The sequence below is a fragment of the Paroedura picta genome, chromosome 7 (assembly GCF_049243985.1).
Source record: "Paroedura picta isolate Pp20150507F chromosome 7, Ppicta_v3.0, whole genome shotgun sequence".
NCBI classification, from domain to species: domain Eukaryota; kingdom Metazoa; phylum Chordata; class Lepidosauria; order Squamata; family Gekkonidae; genus Paroedura; species Paroedura picta.
Window position 1 is genome coordinate 60,932,992 of NC_135375.1, and position 11,872 is coordinate 60,944,863.

The 11,872-nt window shown below is 45.3% G+C and overlaps 1 protein-coding gene across 1 annotated transcript; it reads right to left on the bottom strand.

Moving 5' to 3' along the window:
• Positions 1–1,688: 1,688 nt before the first annotated feature.
• NXNL2 (nucleoredoxin like 2) lies at positions 1,689–11,872 on the bottom strand. The gene is made up of 2 exons (XM_077344521.1): positions 10,485–11,872; positions 1,689–5,269 (listed from the first exon to the last, which is right to left on the bottom strand). The coding sequence occupies exons 1-2, from the start codon at positions 10,784–10,786 to the stop codon at positions 5,101–5,103; spliced, it is 471 nt and encodes a 156-aa protein (XP_077200636.1). The 5' UTR covers positions 10,787–11,872; the 3' UTR covers positions 1,689–5,100.

The following is an 11,872-nucleotide window of genomic DNA, read 5'->3' on the forward strand; positions in this document are numbered from 1 at the left end:
TGTAGCCTTTATCTATTTTATTTGATTGCCCTGAATATTTGATTTTAATCCTTCTGATCCACAACAATATCAGACATGAGCTTTACAAGAGAAATGTGAGCCTTTTGTTCTCACTGCACAGATGGCTGTTGCTAACTAGAAGCCACAGGCACATCAATGAAACCTCCAGAGGTTTAGTCTCTGCAAGAGCAAGAGAAAGCCTCTTGCAAAGGCTTTCTGTTTACAGCTTGCAGGTTGTAAATGCAATAATGAAATGAGGGTCATGCAAATGAGCAGATTGAGTGGATTGTTCTTTGCTCTTCTACTTCCAGCAACATTGTCCCTGAAGGAAGATTGGATGTGAAAATGCTTTGGACAGCCATAACAATCCTGTATTGTAGAAACCCCAGAGCATGGAACTCTAACACTGTTCCATTTGCCAGCCAACTTCACTTGGTTCACACTATCTGCTGTTTTGTAGCACATATACCTCATAATGCATAAAACTAGAAAATCTGGATTGGCTTGGGCTTCATGTGTTCCTTCTTTCTTCAGGGTCCCCAACAAGATCTCTTTGTCTCTTGTAGTGAGTACCTTCTGCTATATTAGACTGAACAGGGAAATATGCTTTGTGCCATATGGATAATGGATGGGTCTCTTTCACAGTGTTGAGTATATTGACTATGTTGTAAACCTGGTAAAGGCCATTGTAAGCAATTAAGTTGCTGAATTCTCTGGCATCTGGTTTTTGCTCTCCACAAATCCACAAACCTGCATGAACTGCCTTAAAAGTTTATGAACTGCAGTCTGTGTTCCTGTTATCAACAAACAAGACAGATTTTAATGCATATTTATTTGTTTTTCAGTTCATGAACCACAAACTGCTCAAAATTCATCACAAACAAAAGTTAGTGAGCAGGTCCTTGCCCATCCTTATGTGTCTGTTCATGACTCCAATCCACAGCTATTATTCTCCTCTTCTCAATTCTATCCTGACAACCGGGTGTAGGTTAGGCTGGGAGTGTGTGACTGGCCCAGGATCATCCAGTAAACTTTCTTGGCAGAGCAGGGATTCAAATCTGGGTCTACTGGAGCTTATTCTGAAATACTATATCATACTGGCTTTCGTGTATTTGTGGCTGATGAATAATAGTGAGCAGCCGTGTCTGCCAGTGGTTGTTGTTGGGCCTGGCCCCAATGAGGCCTCCCTGGAAGGCCAAAATAGACCTTGAAAGACTTCTGATCTCCCCCTATTGTTTTACTGACAGAAACCAAGGTTTGATGGCTGGCACTTTTGTGGTTGACATGCAATCCTCCATAACAATCACTGCAGAATGCATTTATTTGTTTTTTTTTTAAGGTACGGGTGATGCTTTTATTGGTGGTGGTGTACCTCCATTGTTTTTTTTTAGTTATCAGATTTTTTTCTTGGGCTTTTCTCAAGTTTGTAAAACCATCTGCCTTGTGTATTTCATAGCCTCAATATCTGGATATAACTATCCACAGATGGGATTATGCTGAGAATTAGATTTATTGATATATATTCAATAGAAAAGATGGAATATGTGTGTGTCGGGGGGGGGGTTGAACTCATATAACAAACATGACTAAAAGATTCCCAATTGCTTTTATCTTGTTTATTAGCCAAGCAGTCTTCTTTGTCCTCTGTGTTTTGTGTCTTCTCGAATGCCATCCTTGCAGACCTCTGGAGGGTTTCCAGCAATCAGATGCTTGAATATAATAATGCTTAACTTACCTTCATCTCAGCTCTATGGTTCCTGTTATGTTAGTCAAATATCAACACACAAGGCAGCTTTTAATGCATATTTATTCCATAGAAATGTCTTATATTTTTTAGTTAAGTTGGAATTTGTGGAGAAGAAATCAGGTTGTATATTCTAGGAACTTTTAAATATTCAGTATAACATTTTAGTTACATATTTATATGGAATCTAGAAAAATTCAGCAGGATGTTATCCAAGAGAACTGCAAGTCCTTTGTCCTTCTCCACCTCCTGTTTCTACATCTGTTCTTGCCACCGTTCCCTTCTCACCCCTCATCCGCAGTCATCACTTTCCATCTTCACCACTCTGAGAGCAGGAAAGGGGGTGGAATCATTGACTGGGAAGAATACGCCTTCTTTCCCTCCCCCTCAGCCCATCCTTCCTCCATGCAGCCATCCATGCATTGAAAGGATTCATGCATAGAAGCAAGTTTACATGTGTGTATTTCTTAATGAATCAAGAACCACAAGTATGAATGGATGCGTAGCCAAATGCAGGTCCTAACTCTTCCACAGAATTGCAACCATAGCTTTTTCAGTGAGCAGCTGCTACACAGGCATTGCTGCACATCCAAATGCACATCCCACTCAAAGCTGCACAGACATCTTCATTCAGGTGTGCTTCTTTCCCAGCAAGAGATACATGCACAAAAACCTACTTCTTTGCACAGATTCTTTGATGGATTAGGGCTCTAGTTGAGAGAACTGCAGCTCCTCTGCTCAAATTGGGAAGCACTCTGCTCAGCCAGAGCTCTCTCCAGACCCTCCTTCTCAAAACTGGTACCATTCAGGGCCCCTGCTGCATTAAAGGCAAGGCATGGATAGGAGAAGCTGACACAAAAGACAGCCACAGTGGCTGGTGCAGCACGTCTGCTCTCATTGGAAAGTGTCCAACACAAGCAAAGGAGCAGCTGCTTTCCTGAGGTGGGGGGAGTCTTAGTCAATGGGAAGCTGGGAGGCATCCCAACCTAGAATGGACCCACCACACCCCTGGAAAAAAGCAGTCTCCTTCCACTTCTCATGCTTGCCCTATCCGAGGTTTGAGTGGCAGGTTTGCAGTGGCTAAATATACTTCTCCTCTGATAGTCCCTGCAGGACAGTCTTCACATGCCATTGAATCATGCACACTACATATCTTGCATATTCCAATAAGAACAAGCTGCAAATATGCCTAGAGTTTCAAATGTACAGGTGTCTCTCTCTCTTTCTGGAGTATTCTCAAATTGCAACTCACTTATGGCAACCCTCCAGGCAAGAGATTAAGATTAACTAATTTGCCATTGCCTGCCTCTGTGGGGCAATTGTGGAGTTACTTGTCAGTTTCCCCTTTGAATACTGACCAGGGCCCCCCATGCTTAGCTTCTGAGATCTGACATATTGATAACATACAATACCTCTTTGGATTGTCTTTACATGCTGTTTGCCTTGAACCTCTTCCCCCTTCTCTGGCAGGGGCTCATGGGAATTGTAGTCCATGGACATCTGGAGGACCACAGGTTGACTACCCCTGTACTAGCATACTTAACTGTAAACAGGGCTCTGAGTAAGGGACCTGTGGGTCAAACACTTCCCTCGTTTTGGCTCATTTTCAGGTACTGGGTTTCAGGAAGATAGGTGTGGAAGAAGACTTCTTTGGTGCAGACTGGGATGATATATTGTTGAACTCCACAGCATCTCCTTGTATATATTCTACTGTGGCTATGTATTGTAAGCCCTTAGGTGTTTGACAACTCCCTTCCTTTTGCAATTCCTGGCAGACAAAAACAAAACAGGTTTATTAAAGTGCCTAATGAGTTGCCATCCATGACTTGGCAGATCACAAACTGTATAGCACTGGAATACCTCAGGCCTATGTGAGTGATGAATCATTGCTCTGAAAGATAAAACATTCAGAAATCAGCCCTGGGAGTAAGGCTGCCAAACTGGCACTATGATGAGAAAGAAAAGCCACTCAGCCTTCTCCCTGCTGCCATCCTAGAGCCTCTTTTGTAAGTTGTTATTTTTGCCTTTGACAGGTGGATTGGATATATGGGGAAAGGAGAGGACAGCCATGTAAAAACTGTGTAAGACATTCATACACCAAAGATTTATGATGCATTTTAGAACAATCTTGAGAACTCAGTAAAAACTAACAATTGTGGGTGGTGTTGAAGGGTGTCGCTCATAATTTATGACCAAATTATGATTCAAGTAGAACATTTGCATATTGTTGTTGTTGTTATGTGCGAAGTCTTTTCCGACCCATCGCGACCCCATGGACAATGATCCTCCAGGCCTTCCTGTCCTCTATCATTCCCCGGAGCCCATTTAAGTTTGCATATTAGGCTTATATAATTTAGATGGCTCACACAGAATTAAATATGGAGCCACCACAAAATTTATGCTTTATGTATATTGACCAGGGGTCCCCCTCAAATGTTTTGAGCCTGCAGGCACCACTGGAATTCTAACCCTGGATAGTAAAGAACACCCACAAATAGCTGCCACAAGAGGCAGAACCAAGCACAAAATGTTACTCTTCATTTCCAGAAGAAGCTCAGTTTAACAGAATGCACTTTAATATAAATATATATATTTAAAAAAATATTTTCTCACATGCACATAGCTTCTTTTCAGACACAGAGTGAAGATCTTTGTGATGGACTGGCAGCTAGTGCTGGAGCAACTTAAAAAATCTGCACAGCCAATCAGATCTCCAGTCACAAGCCCTGCTGGGCAAAACCCCCGCCCACTTTCTGAAAACACTTGGTGGGCACCAAGAAAGGTCCTGTGGCCATCATGGCACTCACAGGCACTTCTTGGGGAACCCTGATATGGACTAAAGGAGATTTAGGTAAGGAGCCATCAGTTTTGATTTTGTATGTGATTGAATTATACAAGAAATAATAGTACGCAATAACTAACTTTAGTAAAGGAAATACTATTTATTTTGTAGTAATATAAATTGTAGGCCAATTGTAGGCCAACACTCCAAAAAGTCTTCTGGTTAAGAAATATAAAGTTTTCTTCTGCAAAAATAAAGTGATTGCATAGATTTTGGGGGGCACACTTTCTAGATATTAGAAATGTGCCTGCTATACGCAGCGGACCTTCAGTCTTCACTGTTATTAGGAATGCTTTGGTTATCTCCTATACATGAAAAAGTTAGTAATAATACAGAACAGAAGCAGTGGATTAGAAAGAATTAACTCTTCTGTCTATGCGGAATCTGACATAAAGCAAAGGAGTGTGGGATGAGGCAAGTGTCATGCCCTCTTTTGGTGAAGTAGCAATAAGAAAAATTCTAGATTTACAAAATGTATAACAAAGCTATCTCCTCTGCAGATCCCACCGTTGGTTCAAGTACAGAAATTCTCAAAGACATCTGCCCCCTCGACCCAATTTCGGAAGCAGTTGAGCCCTCTTTCACGAATATGTTTTCTGCCTTTATCTGTAATAACTTCTCCAGTTTGTTTAACAATCACAAGTTTGGGAATGGCTGTGATGTTGTATTTCTTCTTCAACTCGCTGAAAAGAACAGAGGAAAAGTTAAACTGATAAGTGCATAAACAATGTAGGGGAAATCTTATTTTTTTAAAGTCATATTTGTTACATTTGAATTGCTGTGTTGTGTGCCTATACAAATAATTTTTAAAAACCCTTTTCTTAAATTGCTAGCAATATGTTAAACCCTACTTAATACATGCCCCTCCAACCAATAGGATTAAAAGCTGTTTGTCTAAATCAAGATCAACCAATATCTAATTCTTTAAAATCAAGCTTTATCAATAAATATCAACAAAGAATAATAAAACATGAATTGTTACTTGGGGACTTCCCACTGGGTTCAGAGGCTGGAAAATCATCACAGTTACCGGGATCAAAAAGGGATTAAAATCAACAACTAAACCCAACAAGGCAACTTTGTGCTACTTGGAAACTTACAAAGCTCTCAAAGCCGTCATAAGCTCGTCCAAGTTTATGACTCGTCTTGCAAAATCTTTGTCCCCTTCACAAAATGATATTGTGTGGAGTGTTCTCCACATTATACCCTTCTCCTGAATATAACATAATTTCCATCAGTACACATTGCTACTGAATCACCAAATATTTTACAGACTGTTGCAGTTCACCAACCATCTGCCAGTTCTAGTGTCATTCTCACCTACACCTCACTTCAAAATATTTAACTTTACTTGAAAAGGTTTTTGTTGGAAAACTCTGCAAGAGACTGATTTTGGGCTGGATCCATTTGTCTAACAAAAAAATTCCCAGATGAACAGAACTGTGCCAAATTCAGTCCCAGTTAAATCTTTTCTCAGACTGGTGAAATTCTTTGTGCGATAGGAGAAACTCACCAGCATTCCCTTCATTGGGCACATAAATTCATGGAAATCCTCTTTAATGTGAGCCAGAGATCTGCATATAGGTTTTCATGTACAGCCAGTGGCCTCACACAGAACAATGTGTGTGTGTGGTATAAGGAGAGAACGTGTCCAAGTCTCCTATCCTGAAAAGCGCAGTGCTAGCCTGTCAAGTGTATAATCTGGGCTCTGTAGATGAGCATCAACTTGACAGCATGTAGATGTTAATAAAGAAATAGATGCTGTGGAAGAGCTATGCTCAGAAATGGTACCCTTAAGCAGAGACTGTATGGGTAATTAGTGCCCCAGGTCAAACTCAGCTTGAAACAAGGTATAAGTGTAGGATTGTGACTTATGCTGGCAAATTGATACACACACACACACACACACCCATAAGCCCACTGATTTCAGTTTCTGACTATGCAGGTAACAATGTGGAATGGGATAATTTGCTACTTGCTGTTCCTAATTGATTTTTCTTACTCTGCTTGCTTTATCTCCTCTTGTGTCCCTCCCCCCTCCTGCTGAGATCAAAAGTGTATCCGGAAAGCACCAACCATATAATGAAGTTGATTGAAAAGCAGGTTACTGTGTGTTATATAACTTAGTTGTTTCTAGCCCTACTGGAAAAGACCTATCTGGAATAGAAAGGTCACTGCAGGAATATGTTAAGACAAGAAGCGAGAGGTTTGGGCAACTTGGTATAAAATGGAATCTGATATGTTTCCTGAATACAGATGTCATATGTGGTACAAAAACCACTGCCAAATAGCTTTAGTAAAGGTATGATTCTAGAAAAACAAACAAACAGGCCATAGATCCAGGAGCCACCCACCTGAGGATGATCTTGAAGCAGGTACATGTGGGAGCAGGTGAGACTTTAGGTGCCCTAATGGCCAACCAAATGCTTTATAAATCAGAACCTGAAGGTGTAGGCATTGAAAAAAAACTTAAAGGGTGCCAATGAGCAGGACCTGGCATTCCTTTCTGTTACTGTTCTTGTAATCTTATGTTTTCCAACTTTTATGTGATTCAAATAACTGTATATTTTGATCCCACCATTCTTCCAAAGAACTCAGGTTGATGTCCCTGCACCTTCCTTCTTGCAAGAAAGAAGTTTTGGAGACAAGCTGAGATCCCTGGTCCTTGGCCAGCACTCTGACAACAGTCTCTCAGTGAGGAGTAATGAAAATTGTACTGCTTATTGCAAAGCCTACTTACACAGTGGCAGCAGCCAGCACTATCCTTACTGAGCTTGCCCATTTCTCCCCACACACTTTGCTGTGCTGCCTCTTGTGAGCATTTCCAGAGGGAGCACATTGGCTTCACCTTACTCATCACCCGTATTCCATCATGTGCCAAACGGCCAAGATTCAAGAGCTTTCTCCCCACTGCTTTAAGCATATTCAGCACAGCTGTGAAGGAGACCATAGAGATTCTACTGTGCTGGCTAGATTAGGTGCAGCAGCATCAGGTTCTTCTCAAACACAGGAAGGTCAGGCTGGTTGACAAGGAGACCAACAAGAGACAGAAGAATGGGTGGTATGTGTGGGGAGTATGGGTCCAAGTGAACTAGGGGAAGAGGGAGTGCTGCCTTACTTGCTCATGGAGCATGTGCACGTGTGGAGACAAGAAACAGGTGAAATGAAAGAGAAATTATGCTCACACAGGAAACAGGGATTAAGTTTAAAAGATTTGACTGAGGAAGGATAGCTGCCCTCAGCAATGAAAAAATGATATGAACTATTAGTGGCTGAAGACGTGGAATAACAAGATTATGGCGGGAAACAGGAAAGCAGCTGTCACCAGAGGGCTCCCATCTTTCCTACCAATTACTTTTGTCACCAACAAATTAGCCACCATTACTGCTAGCAGAATGCTGCTTCCATGTTCCTACTTGATGCCTTGCTGTTTTGCTCAATCCTTGCATCTTCCTCAGACATTTCCCCACGTCTCCTTGCTATACCCGGGGCCACTATCATTCCAGAGCTCCTTAATCCCAGATTAAGACCTACTGTATTTCGGCATCAGTTTGATGGGGTCTGCAACGAACAGCAAGGTTGCTTAGTGAGATGTCACTGAAGCATCTGTTCCTCCAGAGGGCATTCGCTAGCAATTTCAACCTGGGACCAAATGCTTACAAAGCTCTGAAATAGCACTGACACTGAAATAACATCAGTGTTGCCCCACATCTGTAGGGGAAACAGGATGCACCCGCTATGTGGAAGGTAAATCCGTCTGGGGAAGGTTAGTGTCTGCATAGGAACCTCTTGGGTACCTTATGTACACTGCTTTAATTGAACAAAGGCAGACTATTAGTGGAAAATAAGACTGGAGCCAAAAGAATAGTGCACAGTAAAAGTTCCCAGGGTCCAAGACATTAAACTTGTTCTTAATTAGGCTAAATGCAGAAGTCAGACTCTATTCAAGATTGTATGACTTCCTATCTTTTTTGCTTACACAGTGCACGAATTAAAACAAGAGCTTTAACTAGCAATTTCCTGGTTCTTTTTAATAGAATAAGTGTATTTATATCTTTGAAAATCTGAGGTTGCTTTTTTAACATAATAAGTGTATTTGTATCCCTTTTCTTGAATCTGAGGCAGTTGCTTTTTTAAAATCTGAGAATTCTACTAGAAGAGTTGGTTTTATACCCCGCTTTTCAAGGTACCAAGGAGTCTGAAAGCGGCTTACAATCGTCTTCCCTTTCTCTCCCCACAACAGGCACCCTGTGAGATAGGTGGGGCTGAAAGAGCCCTGACAGATCTGCTTTCTGAGAACAGCTCTAACAGGACTGTGACTATCCCAAGGTCACCCAGCTGACTGCATTTTGAGCAGAGTCAAACCTCATCTCCAGATTAGAGACCGCTAGTCTTAACCACTATGTCAAGCAGGTCTTACAGTCCCATTCCTGCACCTCTCCTGCTAGTTAAAACAGATGTGACTGGAGCAATATCCTCCCCCCCCCCCAATACCTAGGGCTGAATCCAAAGGTTGTCCTGCTCTGAGTCACATCTGCCTGTGGGGAGGGGGACAATTATTACCAGCTCCAATTCCCCACTGTGATCCGCAAACCTCTCCAAAAGTATCCTAGTCAGGGACAACAGACCGTCACAAACAGCAAGAGGAACAAAAATGGGGCCCTAGAGTGGGAGGGGGAGCTCTTGTGATTCCTGCTCTATAGTTCGGCACGCAGGAAAGGAAGCCACTCTACCCAACAACAGCAAACCTTAGGCTCTCAGCTTTGCTACACTTTTTTTGAGAATCCTTCTACAATGTCCCTCCCCTATGTTGGAGTATGTTTTAAAAGAAACAACAAACAGGTGAATGGACGCCCATTTCCCTCTGCAAGCAATGTATTTTTATTGAGATTCTTCTAGGCTAATGCCTTGCCGTACTAACAAGGCCCTCCTCCACCTTGAATTTGTGAGGATGGGCACTGCACCCCTACCCCAGATTAGGCTCAAAATTACCCACACTCTGAATAGCTGGGATGCTGGTCCCATTAGAATAGACAGGACACTTCTTAGAGCCTGGCAGCATGGCAGAACAGAGGATAGTATGGGATGCAGGACTGGAATCCTTTCCTTAAGTAAGGCATGAAAGCGGAGAGGAAAGCCCTTCTCAGCTCATCCACTTCACAGGGCTGCTGGGTTGACAGTGAAGCAACTCCTATGGGTGCCGGGGTAAGATCCTTGGAGTAAGGGCGGTAGATAAGTGAGCAGACATTCCAGGAATGAATGCTGGGAAAGGTTGAAGAGTGAGTCTACAAATGCCAGTTCGTCATTGGTCAGCTTTCCAGTCAGGGGGCTCTTTATGTGAAATGTCCACCACACATGTGGAAACTATTTTTATGTACTCTCAGATGAAGCGTCTGCTTAAAGAGCACCATGTATGGCAGTTCTTGGGGTCCTGGCATTGTGAGGGAGGGTGCCCCTTCCCAGAAATCCCCTTGGCTGATCTTGCCATGAGCCTGGCCAAACCTGGGCCCTTCCTCTGGCAACGCACACACCAGGCCACTGAACCCCTCTGCCCCCTCCAGGGTTTGCTGGACACTCTGCAAGGCTTTCAAGCTGAAACCATCCCGTGATCAAGTATCCGTTTAGGGCCATACAGATGGGAACCAAGCACAAAAGCGAGACAGCGGCCCCGGCCCCACCCCATTCACTTCAGGGCTGGGCTTTAGCAAGGGCTGTCAGCTCTGGGATGGGAAACGACGGGAGACTCTGGGGGTGGAGCCGGGAGTGGGCGGGATTTGCCGCCTGGCGATGAGCTATGCTTGCGGGGGCTCCCCAGGCTCCGGCCGCGGCATTTCTTCTTGAGCGTCCCGCCCCGCCCCCCTCCCCGGCACGTGGCCCAGCCGCGCTCGGCCCACTCACTGCTTGAAAGGGTCGTGGAAAGGCAGCGCCAGCCAGTCGCCGTGCGTGTCTTGCATGTGCTCCATCATCTCTTCGGCGCTGCGGTCGGAGGAGACGAAGACGACCTCGAAAGGGGCCGCCGACGGCGCCTCCTCCACCAGCTCGCTGTAGAAGTCGCACAGCACCGGCGTGAACTCGCGGCACAGGGAGCACCAGGCGGCCGAGAAGTACAAGCCCACGACCTTGTTCTGCAGCGCTTCCTCGGGGTCCACCGCCCGGCCCTCCTTGTTCGAGAGCAGCCTCCCGCTGAACACGTCCACCATCCTCGCCGCGGAGGCAGGGCGGGGGGCTACGCGAAGGGACGCGGCCTCGGCGCCAGACCCAGCCTCCCGGGCGCAAGGGCTTCCCTGGGAGGCCAAAGAGCGCGGCAGCCGGCCCGCCGCGGCTCTTCCGTGAGCGGCCTTTGTTTCCTCCACTCGCCCGCTTCAGCTCCCTGGCATGCTGCGGGAGGGAAAAAGATCAGCAACAAGTGCGAGCAAAAAACCCCCCAAAACTTCCCCGAGCAAAATCGGAGCGCGCCTCTTCGAGAAAGAGCAGGCAGGCAGGCAGGTGCGTGCGTGTCAAGGCGATTGCGACCGCTGAGCGGGAGGGAAGCGCCTCGGGACGCGCGCGGGGGCTTTGTTTGCCACGGCTATAAATGGAAGGCGCGTCTCTCAAAATAGACCGCGCAAGGCGGCCGGGAGGAGCGCTGGCCAAGGCTCCGCCTCCCGGCCACTATCTCCGGAGTGGCTCTCCTGCCACAGGGCAGCCGCTGCTGCCAAACTCGTTTGCTTGCCTCCCCAAACGCGGCTCGGGTGCTCCCCCCGGTCCCCGCAGCATAGCAGAGGTTCGTCAGAACTCTTTTAAACGCCATCGTGAGAGTCGCCAAGCGTGTTTAAATGGAGTGTTGAAGGGCTTAACTTTGGCACCGTGTTGCCATGGTCTGAATCAGAAGCGGTTTATTCTAGGCAGGCACGTAGCACCTGCTATGACCAGAGGCCCCGCAGTGCTGTACAGTTCGGAGGCCTTCACGCTGGGATGCTGCGGGCGGCCCTCGTCCTTATGCGGCTTGCAAGAATGAAATAAGGGTGATACTTTCGCGTGTTCCTAACTGGGTGTGCACATCGCTTATTGAGCGTGTGTGCAAATCGCAAGCTGCATAAGTGTGAAGGGCCCCTTAGATATTAGGGCATAGCCCCTGTACGTCCTACGAAGGTTTGGAAAATGCTTTTTAAAAAGTGAAGCTGCCAGTTGCTTCCATACTTCCAATTGTCTTTGGGAAAGATGCCCCACTGTTACTTGTGCAGCACAAGTGACAGCGCCAGTGATGCTCTACTAACCTCCCCTGAATCCTTAAAGTGGCTCTGGCG